This window comes from Dermacentor albipictus, chromosome 4 (genome assembly GCF_038994185.2).
Source record: "Dermacentor albipictus isolate Rhodes 1998 colony chromosome 4, USDA_Dalb.pri_finalv2, whole genome shotgun sequence".
NCBI lineage: Eukaryota > Metazoa > Arthropoda > Arachnida > Ixodida > Ixodidae > Dermacentor > Dermacentor albipictus.
The window spans coordinates 71,984,545-72,004,018 of NC_091824.1; the positions used below are offsets into that span (position 1 = coordinate 71,984,545).

The following is a 19,474-nucleotide window of genomic DNA, read 5'->3' on the forward strand; positions in this document are numbered from 1 at the left end:
ATGTGAGACGTGTCGATGTTGTAGTGACCATTTATTATCTGAAAAAACATTTTAAACGACATGCACGCTTTCTGTCACTTATAGAAAGCAAGCCACTCCGAGATAAAAGGTTAGTAATAGAACTACACCCATATGTATTGTAGATGAGTCGAACTGTTTTTTTCTGTAAGCTTTCTAGCTTTCCAATATCGCTTTCAGTGAACGGGTCTCATATAATTATAGCATATACTAAAACGGGGCGCACTAGTGTTTTGTATGCCAATAGACGTGCTGTTGGTGTGGAGTATTTTAATACGCGTCTTAGAAAAAACAACTTGCGGCGACAATTTGCTGTTACTGTGTCAAGGTGCTTTGACCAGGAAAGATCCTTTGTTATGTACAAGCCAAGGTACTTATATTGCGCTACCTCTGACAAAAAAGCGTTTTCTGTGCCATAGTGATTTACCAGTGGCTTCTTTTTTAATGTTATCCACATATATACTGTCTTTTCGAAATTAATGCTCATTTGCCATTGTCTACACCACTCAACTACCTTATTAAAGTCTCTGTTTTACCTAATTTGGTCTTCTGTTCTTATTTCATCGTACAGAACGCAGTCGTCAGCCTAAAGCCTGATTTTAACAGAGAGGCTAGTGACAATATCGTTTATATATAACGAAAAGAAAAGGGGGCCAAGAACGGATCCCCGTGGGACAACAGAATTCACAGCAGCTATATCAGAGGTTGTTTTATTTACAATAACAAACTGATGGCGGCTTGGGCATAAAAGATGATGGCTTACAATCGGTTTAAGAAAGAAAAAAAAGCAAAAAAAAACAAAGAACATGAAAACAAACGGAGATACCACACCGCTCAACAAATGTAGAAACGACGTTATGAAGGGACGAATTTTCAATATGTGGCTTAATAAAACAATCCTGGAAAGTGGGCGTGATGGCAACTATGGAATTTACAAACGTGACTATGGAAAAAGTAAGCCCTGGAGAAAAACTAACGGTCGGCAGCATTCACAGCGCAAAATACCTACAACGAACAAAATCAAAAGATAAAAAGCCATAAAACCTGAGTCCATCAAAAGGAAATTTTTTTAAAAGGCATATTTTAGAAAAGTCACTTCTGGAAGCAACGAGGCAGATGGCGTGCTTATACATTTTTTTTGCCCTTTGGAGCATGTCGAACGCTTCGACAATCTCTCCTTCAGTCTGGTCCCTCGAATAGAACAGCAACGTTGTCTTATTAAAAAGTGATTTCCAAGGGTTGTTTCTTCAGCCCTTATTTTTTCCTCTGCATTTGTCAAAGTGCAGGACCAAAGTGCCTCCTGCCTTGTTCTTTACATGCCACTGGTGTTCCCGTGCCCTTTCGTGGAAACACCTGCTCGTTCGTCCAATATAAATGTTGACACATGTCAAGGGAATCAAATACACTACGCCACAAACACAATCTGTGTTGTGCGTTTTCGTGCATGGTTGAACACTGTGGCCTACTCTTTCCCTTGACTGTCTGAATGGGGCACAGTCTACTGAGCTTGCATGGGGCCCAAATAACGACCTTGACTCCGTAGCGGCTTACTTTTTTGATGTTGTGTGACACTCGATGAATATAGGACATGACCTGCAGATTTTCTTTCTTAATGCCCTTTTTCCTGCATCTTTCTGGTGTTTCTTACCTTTTGGTTTTTGCAAAATGCTTTCGCAGGAACCTGTGATTAAACCCTGAGGGTAACCAGCCGAGAGGAAGGGCTTAACTTGCTGACTGAATCTGGTTTCTAACTTGTTCTCGCATGATTCTTCCAGGGCGGACTTACAAGCTGGGGTTATGTTGGCGCTGTTAACTAGTTTGGAATGTGCACTTTCAAACGGCAGTGGGACCTCCTTTGTTCTTGGATTTTAATACCGACAGATGTATTTCGGGTCAAAATGAAGACGGAGGTCCAAAAGCTGAAGGGAGTTATCTCTGGATAACTCGTGAAAAAAAAACAAAAGAAGGCGGAAAAAACAACCCATGTGAACCAATTTTTAAAAACACAACGTTGCTGTTCTACTCGAGGGATCAGACTGAAAGGAAGATTGTCGAAGCGTTCCACGTACTAAAATATCAAGACAAATGTATCAGCACGCAATCTCTCTCGTTGCTTCCGGATTAAGCAAATTTTTCTTGAATTTCTTTAAAAATATCGGTTTTGATGGTGAAAGGTATTTTTTTTCTTCTTTGGTGCCCTTGTTTTATTTTTGTTAGGTGTTTTGTGCTGTGAATGCCACTGAGCGTTAGTTTTTGCTCCAGGTCCCACTCTTTCCATAGTCACGTTTGTAAATTCAAAAGTGGCCGTGCCCCCCACTTTCCATGGTTGTTTTCAATAAGCCATATTTTGAGGCTTTATCCCTTCATGTCGTCATTTCCACATTTGTTGATCGGTGTGGTATTCCACGTTTGTTATGTTTTGTTTTTGTGCCTTTCGTGCTTTCTTCAAAAGATTTTATGCACTCATCCTTCGCTTTAACAGTAATTATTTTCTAAGTGCCATATTCGTTTCCTTCTTATGCTCGCTTTCTCTTCCTGTTTTTCTTCCTGTTTTCTTTTTTATTTTAGCGCTCCCTCTTTTATGATTGTAAGAATGGCTCAAGTTAATTTGGTGATGGCTTCCCAGCAGATAAGCTTTACGTTTTGACGTTTATCGGCACATGTAGGAGTGACAATGCGTGCACGTGCACAGGTTCGCGAATGAAATATATGTATGTTGCCTGCGATCCAACAAATAAACAGTTTGCAGTGTGCACTCATAGTGTGGTGTGTGTTTCTTTCCTGTGTCCTCGTTTTTCCATGGCGTTACAAGAAACGTCTAAAGTGTCACCGGAACGCGCCCCAGTTGGCCATCCGAGTGGCGGCCCCCGGGCTCTCTCTCCACCAGAGCTCTCTTTCACTGAGTGCTTCATCACCATGGCAGATGCTCGCAGGCCCCCAAAGAGGTGGGTACACTGCACTTCTGCTCCCGTGACTCCTCGTTCTCGCGCTTGGTGGACAGCTTGCCGGTTAGCCCTAGCGCAGCGGGTGCGCGTACTCCATCGTTCTTACGGTGAGCCTTTGCCCGTAAGCGCCGCGACTGTCGCACTTTGCTGTATCTTGGATGATTAAACCCGTGTTTGTTGGTGGCCCCACTCTGGGGGCTTCTCTGCGCCGTGTCGGAGAGTCCAGAAACCATGCCGTAGCGCCTTTGTGTGTTGTGAAGGGGAGGAGCGTCGTGCCCTTTCCTGACCGTCGCTCCTAGGGTGGGCCTTCCGCAAGCCCATCTCCACATAACTGACGACCAACGACAGGCGACTAGTTGAGCGATATTAGAATATAGGTAGGGTGAACTTACAAAACAATTTTTGCGATACAGCTCTTGAATGCGGAAGAATAGAACCAATCAGACGCTGAAACCCCCTCTACGTGACCATGTATTACAACGCCACCGGGATCAGCCCATAGAGAACTTTGATACGCATGCCTGCGTCCGCAGGGCATGATCAGGCGTGTATGAAGGCGCCATAGTGGTCTACTCTTCATCACGCTATCTCTTGGATCTTCATATTCACCACTTCTAACAGCTCTTTTCCGCCAAATCTGTCGGAGTAATATTTTCAACTAATATTTTACTACTCTCATCTCATTGACTATTTATCCTCCCATTATTCCTGACGTCATGCTATATTCGGGCTATCCTTACATTAAACTGGCCTCGCGGCCATTGCTTACCTCCGTTCGGTACTTTCCTGCTTTGTAAATCGCAAGTATTTCGTTAAGCAAAAGAAATATTCGTAGCACGAGAACTCACTCGTGCTTTTTGCAATGTTTTCGCGATTGATTTACACTAGATTCCAAATGTAATAGTGTTGTTTGCAATTTCAAACAACCATAGAAGGTGTCTAAAAATGATTAAAATAGAGGACACTTAGGGTTCAAGAATGACAGACAACTTATCACACTCCCTTGGTCAAAATAAGGTTTTACGGCAAGCAGCCCACGCGACGTGCAATGTTACATGCGTCCGGAAAACTTACGCTGTAGATCGCCTCCAGGTAAGCTCTCCAGCTGTGCTGTAGCTGCGGGCTGAGCAAGGTTGGAAGACCTTTGAGCACGCCCAACCCATGAAGCTTGCTCCAGGTCAGCGAGCTCTGTAAAGATTGCACGCTATCCACGAACTGGGTAGAGTTTACCAAGAAAGATCCTGTTGCAACGCCGTACAGGTCGATGTCGACGTGGAACAGGAGGCGATGCTTTGAGTGGATACGGGTGAGGAATATGTATGAGTCGGCTGCAAGGCAGGGCACCAAAAAAGACAGCTGAATAAAACACGTTGCGGGGCGAGATGCTGCATACTTTTTTTCTACCACTGGCGCTTTTTTTTTCAGTCGATGAGATTCCAATGAGCTGCGGCAAATTTTACTACGGCCAGGCGGAGCGATGTAAAAATGATCCCTTAAGAGACAGCAGGCGTTGTCAACGAGGAACTGCACTGAGTCGCATCTTCATCTTTGTAAGTGTAGCACTTGTGAACCTTTGCTGTCAGTGACCCGAGGTCTAAAGCGAGGTTGCGAAGCTGCTGCACTTCAGTTGGATTAGGTCTATTTTACAATAAATAATTAGGCACAATGTTGATACGTCGCCGTTGAATTGTTCCATTTGCGTAGCCAACGTGTTCGGAAGTTGCACAGGCGAGATTTTACGTTAAAGGTGGAACATTCACAAGTAACATTTGCCTTCCCTGAGAGTAATGGGCTCCCGGATTCGGACAGCTTTATTTTCTTATTTGCGTAATATTTCTAGATACATATTATCCAGTAACTTCTGTATTGTCATACCTCAAAATGAATGTTTGATGTTTCTGCTTCAGGTTGCGTATCTGTGCCTTATGCTGTGCAATCTAGGTTATCGGAAATAATGTATCTAATTGTCTTTTTTTTTACATACCGCATTTTTTATTTTGGTTTGATTCCGAGTCTGTGTCCCAGATTGAATTATTTTGTTAAATTTCTTCGATCTTAGGTATGGAGTTGGATTTTGTTATCCGCAATAACTTAAATAAATATTTTTATCTGTTTATCATAGTACAAGCTCTTTACTTATCAACGGCTTATTGTTGCTGTACTTGGGAGGAGTGACATGGGAAAAAATAAAGGTTTACAGCAAGAATAATAACGTAGCTTCGAAATGAATGTTTAGGGTCGTAAGGGTATACAAGAACTAATGAATTTAAATTTTTGCGAACAAATGCACCTATAGTTCATACAGCAGTATGACTTAATTGCCTTTGCCTTAGAACTATACCTTGCGAGCCTACGCACAGCACCATTTCCTTGCAGTGCGGGATATCGTGTCCATGTGCGTCATCATGACACTAATATCACTCACTGCGGCGATGATAGACGGCTGATAAAATTAATTGCCAATACAATTACCACGTTTCCGCTATACTAGACGTGATCTGCGTTGGCTCTTCCACGAGTTCAGCTAACATGTATAGAATTGTATTTTCGTTGAAGACAATGTACACAGGGGATGAACCATATTGGGGATGAGCCATATTGGAGTACCTACATTGCTGGCCAAATTAGAATTAGTGGAAAAATGGTTGGTAGCGTCTCCATTTTAGGTGGCCTCGAGAATGAAGTGAGAGCAATGTAAGAAACAATATTCAGGAATTGCCGACGTTTCGTATTACTTTGTCAGACAAAAATTTTTGTCGCTTGGTTCCGCCTACCCTAGTTGCTAATTATCGCAGCATAAAAATGTGTTATCGCCGTGCACGATGGCGGAGAAAATCACGCACTTTCAAAGCGGCCGTTAGCTGCAAGTGGCAGGTCCAGAAGTATGTAGTCACACAGCGTTGAACTCGGCACCTCTTGTCCATCGACCGCGTTACGCAGAGTCCCTGACCTGAAGTAGCTCGGAGACATCAGCTGGCACAGCACCAATGGTTTGGCTAAAAAAAGAACAGTGTTGCTGTACATAAATATGTTATTTTTTTTTGCCAAGTCGAACTAGAAAGCTTGCAAACTGAGGTTGAAACCAGAACATCTCAAACAAAACAAAATTAGTGGCCGTCTCTTGCTTGCACCAAACAAACACGAACCTTTGTTTCAAAGCTAAAAGCTCTTTATATCGTGGACATTGAATTTTCGATTACGTGCGAACCAAACCATGGGTGTAACAACAGTCAAAGTGCTAAAAAATTCTTTATATACAATTCGCGCACATTTTGGAATCTATATGAAAAAAAAAGCCTTCATGAAGCCGTTACCTAAAATAAATTAATTGAAGCTGTTCATCTTCTGTGCACTGCGTTTCCCTACGCGGCAAAACACCGTGACCCGCACCACACAATCCACGCATTCGTGGATTACGCTGTCTCGGAGTTCCACTCCGTTTTCTTTACACCAGGTCCGATAGCGAGCCAATTCACTCGGCTCAGAATCGACCCGGCAGACGCGCCATACCACGGGAAAGAAGACATAAGTGTATATATGTGCACTCAACGCTTCGTTTTGTTAAGGGAATAATGCGCTTGACGACGTTTAATTTACGCACTGAGGATACTTATGTAGAGTTTGTTGTTTAACTGCGTAATAATGCAAATAAATTGGTGCGCGCAGTGAGATGAATATATATTTTATAAGCTAATTCATTATGCGAGCGCCCTTTTGTATGTGAGCTAATAGGCAAGACGTATAAGTTAATACGGCTTTGTAAGACGTAGGCTTTGAAACCGGCTCGCAAAATTTCTGAACACCGAGAATCACGGAGGTTCATGCCTGAGTCTTTCCAGAACCGCTGTGATCGGCCTAGATCCTGTTCTATTGTTGCACCTCACACAATGTAAATTGAGCTCGTTTGTGTGGTGCTCAGCCCGTTAGTCTTACTAACATTGTTATGTACATAAATTGTAACAAATGTCTGCAAAAATAATCACTCAAGTTGTTAGTGACGTTTTCAGTGAACAGGTGCGCAAGACAATTGAGCTACTGGAGCTGAACTAGTGATGTAAACACGGTCGTTATGGACATGTGACTTTCTATTGAGCAGCGTAGCCTTTAGGTCTATACCCCCCTTAATTTTATATGTACCGCCGATTATAAGTTGTTCTTCGCGGAATATTTGTTCTGGTCTATCCTGGAAGGTTCATAACACTTGGAAGACTTCCGTGGACCCCACGGTTAAATTTCTGCTGAAGACAGCTTGTTTAGATCAACAAATTTGTTGCACAAAGTGTCCAAATCTGCCAAGGAATGACACTCGTGGTTCACAACTCCGCAACGCTTCAGCAAAAATAGGTACTAAAGCACTGTGAAATGTATTTCGCTAGAATAGCAGCTTGGGCTTGTTGGTTTTCCATCCTGCTAGTAACAGCGAAAAATGTAGACAAGAGACGAGACAATAAGACACCACCAGCGCTGCAACACCGTTTATTCCGAAAGAAACACGACTTCTTATAACCATTGCCCACACGTGTCGCAGTCACGTGATCGCACATCATGTGAAACATGCACTTTTTCTTTTTTGCACTAGAGATAGTGGTAGCACATGCAAAAGCTCAAGTGCTTTTTTTGTCAGTAACAAGGACGGCCTACGAACGCATTGGTCACGAAGTCTCGTAATCTCGACTGCCTCAATAATCTGCCGGACCAGCTGGTAATTGTGCTTCTTCAGCACTTTACAGCGTCTCAATTCTGCGGCGCAATCTTTTGAGGGTCAATCATTGATATGGATGCCTTGAATCATTGATATGGATGCATTGATATTGGCAGCAGCAGTGGCCACGGAAAGTACGCTCTAAAACCCGCTACTGTACTTTTACAGAACTACTCTGCGCACGGAGGGATCTACGCTACGACACGTGCTGGTTTCACGCGTGTTCCATCGGCGCAACTGAGCTGCTGCATACTACCTGGTGTTGCTGGCTTCCATGACATGGGCAGCTTACGTGGACGGTGCGTGTGACACCTTGCCGCATCACCGCTCGTGGATACACCTCCCGTTTGCTGGCGCTGCAATCAGCGGCTATATATTGGCGTCATCGGGCTGCGCAGGGCATATTGGCAGCAGCAGTGGCCACGGAAACTACGCTGTAAAAACCGCTACTGTACTTTTACAGGTTTGTGCTTCACCTTGCACGTTCTATTTTGATTTCCTCTTGTTGCTACTGCTGCTGCCAAAGTTTGTTCTTGTCTGATGTCACGAAGTGCTCCAAGTGCGAAGAGCAGTTGGATAAGACCAGTGATACCGTATCCTGTAGTGTGTGCAAGGGTGTGTACCATGCTGGCAACTGTGCAGGCGTTTCTGAGGCGACATTGAAATCGAAGCGCGAGGTATACCGCAACAACTGGAAGTGTCAACAATGTAGAGAAGGAAAATCCCGCACAGAAAAACTTGAAAAAACGGAAGTGCCTAACCTACAGGCTGTATGGTCTATGCTTACAAACATGAATGCAAAACTTGATGAGTTATTGCCACTAAAAGAGACAGTAGATGGCATTGAAGCGTCAGTTGAGTTCTTGTCTGATAAGATGACTGAGTTGTTATCCCGTACGGAGCAGAATGAATGTGACATCAAAGATTTGAGGATAAAAATCGTAAAACTTGAGACAGAAGACCGAAAGCTGGAAAGTCTTACGCTTCAGCTCGATGACCTCGAATGGCGAAATAGACGACAGAATCTTGAATTCCATGGCATTGCGCAAACAAAGAACGAAAACCTGTTAGCTAAAATGAATGAACTAGCCGCCAAAAATGAGCTGCCACCGTTATCCGAGAACGATGTGTGCACGGTTCATCGACTGCCGCCAAGGAAGGATAGGATTCCTGGTATCATCTGCCGATTCACGAATCAAAAGATCAGGGATCTGTGGTGGTCCAAAAGGCGTCTACACAGCAGTACCAATGAATAAATACGGATCTTTGAAAACTTGACAAAGCGAAACCGGGAACTTTTGAGGGACGTGAAGGAATGGGCGAAGAGTGCAGGTTAGAAGTATGTCTGGCACAACAATGGCAAAATCCTTATCAGAAAAACTGACGGCGTGACGGCAACTGTTGTATCTAAGGCAAGTGAGCTTGCTAGGCTTGTTTGAGCCATTTTGCTTTTTTATTTCCTACCCTTTAGCTAACCATGGTTTCCGGCTCAGATACATATGTTATCCCTAGTGACTTTACGAGTCACTTTGGCACAACCTTTCTTAAGTCACTCGAATGCCTCCATCTCAATGCCCAGTCAATTAGAAACAAAATACCTAGTTTAACTAACCTGCTACAACAATTAGACGTGGCATTCAATGTCATTATGTTAACAGAAACCTGGGCTATGGATGATTCAGAAGTTCCTAGGTTTCCTAACTATCAAACATTCTTCTTAAATCGTGATACAGGTCGTGGTGGTGGCGTCTGTTTGTTAATTAATAGTGAACATGAACCTGAGCTCTTACCACAGTTTACTCGGAGCACAGCAGATTATGAAGTTCTATCAATACTTGCAGAAAACTATCTTTTCGTTGTCTGTTATCGTCCTCCTCAGGGTTGCAATCCTATTTTTTTCGACTTTCTTGAATCGTTGTTTTCTTTTGTCTCCAACAAAAACCTTACACTGATCTGTGGTGGAGATATGAACATAAATATGTGTGCTCATGACAGCTCAAAGAAAAATTTTGACTTATTATTAAAGGCTAGCGGGCTTTCTAACATGATGCAGCTACCAACGCGCATAACAGCTACATCATCGTCCCTTATAGATCTGTTCATAACAAATGTTGCAAATAAGTTATCTAAATGTGGTTTAATTATCTCAGAGATGAGTGATCATCTGCCGATATTCTTGTGTTTGAAAGGAAAGCTCAAAAATAGAGACAAACAGTCATTCTCTTATCAAGCGATCACGGAGGAAAGCCTTCTCGCTTTTAGACAGCGTGCATCTGAAGCTCACTGGGATACTGTTCTTTCGGAACGTGACGCAAACCTGGCTTATGAGGACTTCCTCGCTATTCTGAAATCAATTTACGCTGCTTGCTTTCCCATAAAGATATTTAAGCGAAATAAAAAAACCCGCAAACCATGGCTCACACCTGATCTTCTGCTTAAGATGGGGAAAAAGAATAAACTCTACCATAAGTTTATCAGAACGAAGGAAATGGGCGACTTGCATATCTTTAAAACCTATCGTAACCACCTGAACAAGATACTTAAGAAAGTTAGGAATGAATATTTCATAAATGATTTCGAATCAACTAAATGGCGTAGTGATCTTGTTTGGAAAAAACTAAACAACCTGATAACTAATAATACAAATCCTAGAGCAATTACATCATTGAAATTAAATGGGACACATGTGTCCGACCAAAATCTAGCGGACGAGTTTAATAAATATTTCCTTGGTCTTTCTTGTGACAGAGACGTGGATAACGACTTAAATGACATCCCACTGTTGGGCAAAACGATATATATTAAACCTGTGACTGAAGTTGATGTAATGACAATTTTCACAGAGCTCAAAAATAGTACCTCACGTGATATAGACGGACTACAAATACGGCCCATAAAATCAATTCTGGATATTATTTTGCCCTACATCACTCACATCATCAATCTCTGTATTGCAAATGCTGTATTTCCTCATGGAATGCAAGTTGCGCGCTGTTCTGTACTTTTCAAGAAGGGAGATAGGAACCAGTTAGGCAATTACCGCCCAATATCTATACTTCCAATACTCTCAAAGGTATTAGAAAAAAGCTCTTCACAAACAGTTTACAGAATTTGAATCCAACCATCATATACTCACCAAATCACAATATGGGTTTAGAAAGCACCTTTCAACAGAATTCGCACTCTTAGAACAGAAGGAATATATACTAAAACAATTTGAACATAACAGTATAGTCTTGGGTATTTTCATTGATTTTACAAAAGCGTTTGACCTTATAAATCATAAATTAATTCTCCGGAAGCTTGAACAATACGGTTATCGCGGGCACGCAGCATCCATAGTCAAATCGTATCTGGAATATCGCCGACAAGCTGTAAGGGTCAATGGCTTCATCTGACAAACTCTCCCTGTCCGCTGCGGTGTTCCGCAAGGAAGTATACTCGGTCCATTTCTCTTCAATCTTTATATCAATGACATCGTCAACGTATTTCCCCTCGCAAAATTTATCATATACGCAGATGATACGAGCATGTTCTTATCCGGCGAAAATGCCAATAATCTAATAGCTTCAGCAAACTGCATGCTCAAACACCTAGACAAATGGATACAAAATAATGCATTAACCAATTATTGTGAGCAAAACAAAAGCAGTTGTTTTTAGGGCCAAGAATAAAGAAGTTACTCTGACAAAAGAAATATACTTCAGATCTTGTCCGCTAGAAATAGTACCCCAGTTTAAAACACTGGGCATTGTGTTTAACCAGCCGATGTCCTGGGACGATCATGTGGCCCACGTTACTTCCAAATTATCACAAACAATTGGTCTGCTCTATTGCAACCGTGAAATATTACCCTCTTGTGTTATGATGTTAGTTTATTTTTCTATTTATTTCTCGCCTTAACTATTGTAGCCTTATCTGGGCAACTACAACACAGGCAAACCTGAACAAATTACTTGTATTACAAAAAAAAGCAATGCGGATTGTTAAGAAATTACCGACGTTGCATCATACAAGAGAAATATTTTTAGAACACAAAATAGTTTCAGTAACGAAAATCTACGACTATCGCCTCAGCCGAACACTTAAACAAGAACATTTAAGCAAAACATCTTTTATTCAAGCTGATTTTATTCAAACATATTTATTCAGGCGTGAACAAAGCTACAACACAAGAAATAAGGATATGTGGGAAATTAAAACATTTCGAACAACATATGGGCTACAAACGTTAGAACACCAGCTTCCACAACTTCTTAATGACCTATTGAGACAGGATATAATACTTCAAAATGCCACATTTCGGACACTCTTGGCTTACTTTCTTTGTTAAACATTTTCTTGTGATTTCTTTATGCAACTAAAGCCAAATTGCTTTACAGAAGTATGGTGTTACTCGGTGTTATTCCTGTTTTTTTTCTGTTAAAGTGCCTTTGCCATGTCATTGCATGGTGTAAACCATTAAAAGCCTTCATTTCTTTATTTGCCATGTGAGCATGACTTATTTCTTTTTTTTAAGTTATGTACCAGATGCAGCCTTTATGTAATATGTTTATATATTGCTATGTGGTGTAATGTGACCGCCGTGGGCAGTGTTTCTTTTTGTGTAGCTTCTTTTTAATGACTTTGTATGCTACTGCCAAATAAGGGGGGCCGTTGCTCTGTCAAGCTGTTGAAAGACAGCTTTTACTTCGGTCCCCCTGCATCATCATATATGACGTGATGGTCGAAAATAAACTTACTTACTTACCAGATTCCTGTTAGTCTGCTCGACGCTAAGTTTGTGTTTCATTAGTCTTTCATTTGTGCATCTCGAAGTTTGCCCTATATACTTTTTTCCACATTTCAGAGGTATTGAATACACCACGACTTCTGTGCACTCCACAAAACGATTCTGGTGATTTATCGTGCACCCTTTCTGGTTTATCGCATCCTCAGCATTGACGTGTCGGCAGAGGCTTTTTAGTTTTTCGGGGCAGTAAGCACTACATTAACTCAAGTTTTGCGCCCAATCTTTTTCAAGCGGTCAGATATGTTGTGCACGTATGGCGGGGCCACGGTCCGTCGCTTTCCTTTCATTTTTGGCTTCTCGCCACCTGGCTCGCCATGGGCACGCTCGAGTTTTAGGTTCTTGCTCATTTTTTTTCTGCAATGGACACAAGAAGGTGCGACAGGTAACCAGCCCTAGTAAGCTGGTCAACCTGCTGACGAAAACTTCGTTCCATTGCGTGGATGTACAATTTTTTGAGCGCATTTGGTAGACAAGGGTTTGCCATTGCTCTCTTCACCAGTTTTGAATGCGCCGATTCGAATGGCAGTGGCGCCTTGTCGCCTCTGGGTTCATATGCCCAGCAGCGCTTGTGGTGTCTTCTTGTCTCGTCTCTTGTCTACACTTTGCGCTGTTACTAGCAGGACTGTGAAATGTATCTTTCAGGATAATTGAACTTAACGAGCACTTTACCGCGAAACGGTTTTGGCAACTTGAAGCGCCCCAAAGTATTTCATGCGTGTTTTCGGAGTCCACTGACAGACAAGGGGACTCAAATAGATTCTACATTGAAAAGATAGGGGGCACTTTGGGGCAAAGTGCAGGGAAATTTTGAAGGTGTCCACGTTAACTTGTGACTAAAAACTACTAGTGCTTCCGTTCTGGCTGTTTAGAAAAGTAATGTGAAACGTTTAGAAAGGTTTCCCGCTCCGTGTGTTAACCAAACGTTACCGAAATATTATATCCGGGAAGAATGAGAATGACGCTAAGATTGACGTTGACTGAAATCTTGATGTACAGATGAACGGCTTCGAAATCAATTTGCTGCTTTGCTTCATGCTTTCAGGAGTCATTGCAGCCATGTAGGCTGTTTCCGCGGTGTCCGCAATGACGTAAACGACGCTCCTTTATGTAGTTATTTTCAACGGGCACAAGCTGTACGTGACGTCCAAAAAGAAATTCTACTGCATTGGTTCATCATCGCCTTGTAGGTTAACTGCAGTCATTAGGTTACTTATACAAACGCTTTACAGCTTTACAAGCATAATTTACGAACCGCGTCGGAAGTTAACACCGTGTCCTGAACGAAGGGAACGTGCCATAAAGGTGACATTAATACGAGTAGGTGGCTTACTATAGGTGGTTTGTGGAAAACGTTTCAAGGGCAGCAATCAATTACCGGCGTAGCAGTAAATTCCCCAATGAACTGCCCTCAAGCGTTACACAGCCGTTATCAGCCATGCTTTCATGTTTACATTCGATGAAATTTCACCTATGCACCTGGATTATCGCCGTTTTAAATAAGAACCGAACGTTATTCTGTCCCTATGTCGATACGCTATAGAATGCACCCATGGCATTCTCTGTGCGAAAAACGAGTCATGTTGTTATGTTTGGTTGATATAGGGGACAGATTACGAAGACTATACATGCAAACATTGAAGTGCATGAGTAATATTGATTTTAGCAGTGAATTACTTATGCAAACGCGCCAGGGTGGTATAAATGAGTTTGTCGAACGAATAAGAATTTAGCCTGATTTCCTGGGACAGCTATAAGCGCCACAAATATAAAATATATTTACAATAAAGGTGGTGGCCCTATGTGCGCGCGAAATATGGATGAGAATAAATTACACGTTTCCTACAAATTCTTTCGACAAGTGCCAGGCAGCGATATTCGGCGCAACCGAGCTGTGTTTTCTACTCTCCCAATAAAGCTTTAAGTCACACGAAGTTAACATCTGGGGATAAGAGGGGGAGGGGGAGGGGGGGAGAGGATGTAAAGTTTACTGTCCGAAGAAAGGTTAACGTGTAAAGCTAATTATCAGCTTTGAAATGTACTAATGAGCCATGTTTTGATCTTCGGATTTTAATGCTTTATACACGCTACCTGTGGTGTCCATTTGATGGGGACAGTTATGGCTAAATGTTGTACACAAAGTTTCAAGTGTGAATAAGGTACAGTTTTGCAAAACCTTTCCTCCTACGGGCACTCCAAGTTTACCTGCAAAGCTTCTGTTTTAAGTTCTCCCTCAGCTTTGACGACACACGCTATAATTCAGAGTGAAAAATAATGGCAGAAAAGAAAATTACAATATGGATTCAGACATACTCTTGAACAGCGGAGCTGTGGTTGTTGTGGTCGCATTTGAGGGTAATGACGACATCGTGGAAGTTCCAACGGATGTCGGCGTCTTGCCTGTGAAGATAAAAAAAGATAAAGATATCGAGTTCGTTCCGAAAAGGCCGCCCAAAGCTCTGATCAAAATGGTGAAAGCGTCGTTTCACAGAAGCGGTTGGTTTATCCGAATCACAGCCGTTCACGAATGCTCGTGTGCATGGCTGATTAGGTGGCGGCGCTACAGATTGGAAAAATAATTATTGTTGCATGGTTATAAAATAGTCCACTCCATATTGGCCGTAAGAAGCACAATTTTCTGCCAAGGTAGCGTTTACAATATCCTACAGCTAATTAATTAGGAGACCATTTTTATATTTTGCAAGTGTGTGATCAAGCAGGGCGTTTTCTTGGTTCAGTTGACTGCTAGTGTTTTTGTTTTTCAATGAAGAGAATTCGTGAGCAGTTATTAAAGAAAGGTAAAAATTGTGCTCGCAAAACGAACACGGCCGGAAGAAATGCATGGTCTGAGGTATTCTACTGAAGGTTGACGAATTCTGTGACCACGAAGATGACATTGACACAAACTTTACGAACAGTTCCTGCAGATAAACAGTGTTTCTACAATTACTCAGATGCAGCCTGGCCGAATTGTTGGGCTTGAGCAAGTATCCGGGAAAACTTCGACGTGCGTGTTACCTCGTAATTACTGTCACATTATGAAAATTTTTGCGTACGCTTGGAACAGCATGTGGCCACAGACCCCGTAAAAAGGAACAATTAAAACTTATGCTCAGTGCAATAAGTAGAACTCATCGACAATTACACAAAGTTCATATATTTTGGCACGGATTGATATGTTTACGTTGCTGGGTTGTCACGCGACTATTATTATTGTCCTTGATAGAGTTTGCACATCGCAGCGTCTCCGCTATGTCCACTACAAAGCCAGCGATGTCAGCTTTAATTGGCTTCACCTCGTGCATCGGCCTCGCGCAGATTAGAAGACGAAGTGCTTTCTAGGCTCGAGTATTACAACCTGCTGTGTTCCTTCTCTGTCTTGCTTTATCGAAACACTAATCTAGTTTATTAAGACTGCACAATATTTATAATCTATTTTCTACAAAGTGCTGACTAACAATTCGAAGCCATGCTGCGTTAGTGTAATATCTACTGTGATGGATGCCCTGTCAACAGTTTAAATCTTGCAACCATTTAACTATTTAAACAATTTCGAAATAGTAAATAAGAAAGGACATTCAAACAACGATAAAGAAAGTGGTTTTAATTTAAAATTTGATTGAGCTTCTTTATATATATGCCTTTTTCGTTCGCGTCTGGTTCCTGCTCTTTTAACGCTGACTTCACTTACGTTTTGATGTTTTTGTCGGTACAAATGAACTGGGGTGCACTGCAACACAAATTACAGTACGGGAGCCTAGCGTTTGAAGCGTCTATAGGGGCACTGGCCATTAAAGGGAGCGCAATCACTTACTATGATATGGATTTCAAATATTTTTGTCTGCAAATATTTTCACCGTTATTTCCGTGTTGCCCTTTGTGATTAGCTTTGGCGCGGTCTACATTTAACACTAACTGTCAGCGGAGAAATGAAGGCGTGCAAATCAATGAAGACAGAAGGCGAGTCTTGGAAGAAATAAACCCACTACTGCGGACCCGGCGTGTCACCTGGACTTTCGTCGGGATCGTCAGGTGCATTACAATGTACGCGAGTAGGGGCCCCTGCCTGTCATTGTGCGCCGTCTGGCTTCTTTAACAAGAGCATCTTTTAATCATTAGGCTGTACGAAATATACTGTGGGAAAAAGCAAAATGAGCAACAGAACGGTGGTATAAGCTTCTGTTTTTATATAGTTGAGCGCGGCCAGCCCAAAGTGAACTGCTTGTATACTTAATTTGCGAATAGTTGTGGCAAACTCAAAACTGTAGTACTTGTTGAAGAAGGAGCAGCGTAAACCAGTACTGTTAAATAGGGAATCGCGCGCACTTACGCCATACGCAGAAATGTTAGATAGACCAGCCCTGAGTGAATATGACAAGCAAGACACATTATGGACGAACAATCCGTCCATAATATTACCGCACATGTGGCTCGTACGATTTCTCGTCCTGTTGAAATATACTGGAGTATTAGGCTTCCTAACAGTGCGTTGGCCACTGATTTGGTTTCTTCGTGTATGAGTGCTTGCATTGTATTTCTTTTCTTCAGACTGGTTTGATTGTCACGCTCTTTATCCACCTATGTTCGTAGAAATTATAAAATTATTGCGAGCATGACAGTATGAAATGTGTTCCACAAGGAACCAGTACGGTGTACCACGTAAGCAAGTCGGCGTACTTACGCGTGGCGTTATCATCACCTGCATAAAGAAACAGCCACAAGTTGGCAGAAAAACACTATTTACGATACAATACACAAGTTCAGTTCATAGCATAAATATCAAGTCAGTCATTGTTGACCGTACAATGTAAGTAAAGAAATAAGCCTAGATTCAATACAGTTCAGACACTAGGCGAATGCAACTACAGAGCAACACATTTCTGTGTCATCGCATGTCAACGGATTGACATGCTGTGGATGTTCTTTGGCGCAGATATCCACCAACTGACAAAACATCACGGCATTCCCGAAGACAATCTGTGTGACCACTAGAAACTCACCTTGGTTGATTTCATTATGTTCTATTTAAAAGGTTTCGTTTGTAGCGCTATATATGTGTATCTGACTCCACGCAGCGGAATGTAGCGGTGCTGCATGATGTGTCCCTGAAATTCAAAATATTTTTTCAAGAAATTTCGCCCACAATAGATGAGATTCTTCGAAAGCTCAACAGTTCTTTAGATTGTTAGCTATAACGTGGCGGCGAAATGTTTCAGTTTTGTAGAAAGAACAGAAAAAAAATGGTGATCGGCAAGAGATAAATGTGCATGTTTAAATATTATTCCAGATACCAACTTTCCACTTGATCGATTTTTGAGAAACTATGTTAAATCTGGTATGATGTTCACTGCACTACGGTGGACTGTAACTGCGCAACTGCATGATAATTACAGTGGCAAAGCAGCAAGCCCTTCCTTACGCCCTCAGAACTTACGCAATGTGTATACCTCGTAACATCTGTTTTTTTTTCTCATTCCTACATATTCTAGCTGGTGAAAGTAGCTGCAGTAATATGGAGTGTAGCCCGTAGGGAGGGAATGGCTCGTGACGGCCACTTGGCTAGACCACTAGATGTAGTGACGGCTGCAAGTCGTTGCTCGTGAGGGCAATGTCTATCCAGTCCCAAGTCACCGCACACCGTGACCTGCAAGGTAAAACGCACAATGTGGCTTTTCAAAATCACGCGCTTGAATCGTGCTAATATACAAAGATCGCTTGTACAGTGTCGATCACACTTGTCTAGAGTGGCCCGAAGGCTGCTCCGCACTGCGCCTGCGACGCCTAGCGACAAGCGCCGGGTTCGAGATGTGTTGGCCGATAGCGCCAGGCGCGTGGACGCTGCGGCATTCGCGGGCAGCCAAGATACAGGCCTGCGTGATTTGCGGGTAGCGAGCACCGGCTTTTTATCACTGGACGAGCATTGCCAGCTGAGCTGCGAGCGTGACACGGCTAGAATGCTGCGGCCTGTATCTTGGCTGCCCGCGAATGCCGCAGCGTCCACGCGCGTGGCGCTATCGGCCAACACATCTCGAACCCAGGGCTTGTCGCTAGGCGTCGCAGGCGCAGTGCGGAGCAGCCTTCGGGCCACTCTAGACAAGTGTGATCGACACTGTACATGAAAAGGGCATGGCCATTCTCTCGCAAGAGAATGAGTGCCTAATTACTTTTGTTCTTATAAAGGGAGCCCTTTATGTATTTGTCCGCTTTGCAGCTGCTGGGTTCTGCTGCCTTGCTGTGTATGAGTAACGTTCAAACACAAATACTTTCAAGTTAGCGCCAAGCTTTCATCTAGCCGTTGATATATTTGCGCTATCCTGTAGTTGTCCATGCCTGATTGGCGTTGATACTGAAGGGGGGGAGGGACGGCATATCGGCAAGTGTCCATGTAATGGACATGTCCATATCATCTACTGATAACGATTTAAATGGCTGGCCTGGGGTATGCGTCAGAAGGAGACAGACGCTCCCAACCAATCAGCAATTTTGCAACAACCAAAATGGTCAAGTTAACTAGGTGGCCACTTGCAGTATCGCCGCCTCCCCTATTATGCTTCTTGCTTTTCAATCGTAACGTCTAACTAATGTCATTAGCTAAAATATAGTTTGGCGTGCTGTTATTATGCTTCTGGCGTAGCCCTGGTCAACCACATTTGCTGATGCGAATATAGGCTTGAGAAAGAAGATGAAGGATAATGGACGGCGGCCGGGTCCGCCGTTGGGTCTGAGGCAACCCGCTGAAATAAAGTCGCGTTCCTGTTAATTGTACAAGTAAAACTCTTGCTTGGGCTAGTTGGTTCATGCTTGATTTAGTAAAGGCAAGGCGCAAAAGACCAGGACTAAGAAGAAGAACACAAACGACAGGACCGGCGCCGGTCCTGTCGTTTGTGTTCTTCTTCTTGAGTCCTGGTCTTCTGCGCCTTATTTGTGTTTAGTCTACCGTGGTTACTGGTGACGCGGACATTCAGCAATACCTGCCATGGAACAACAGGGTTGTGGATTTGCCGCTGACAAGCTCCATGT

General features: G+C 42.7%; 1 protein-coding gene and 1 long non-coding RNA gene across 2 annotated transcripts in view; one reads left to right on the plus strand and one right to left on the minus strand.

Moving 5' to 3' along the window:
• The window catches only part of LOC135902070 (uncharacterized), a 750,038-nt gene that overhangs the window by 434,324 nt on the left and 296,240 nt on the right, over positions 1 to 19,474 (plus strand). The gene's annotated exons all lie outside the window — the stretch shown is intronic.
• LOC135902068 (uncharacterized) overlaps positions 1 to 19,474 on the minus strand; it is a 72,256-nt gene that overhangs the window by 37,698 nt on the left and 15,084 nt on the right. Inside the window, exons 2-4 of the mRNA XM_070537075.1 lie at positions 14,768 to 14,854; positions 5,807 to 5,959; positions 4,038 to 4,291 (exon numbers count right to left, since the gene is read on the minus strand). Of these exons, the coding sequence (XP_070393176.1) occupies positions 4,038 to 4,291; positions 5,807 to 5,959; positions 14,768 to 14,822 (462 nt within the window). The 5' untranslated portion in view covers positions 14,823 to 14,854. The remainder of the gene's footprint in view (positions 1 to 4,037; positions 4,292 to 5,806; positions 5,960 to 14,767; positions 14,855 to 19,474) is intronic.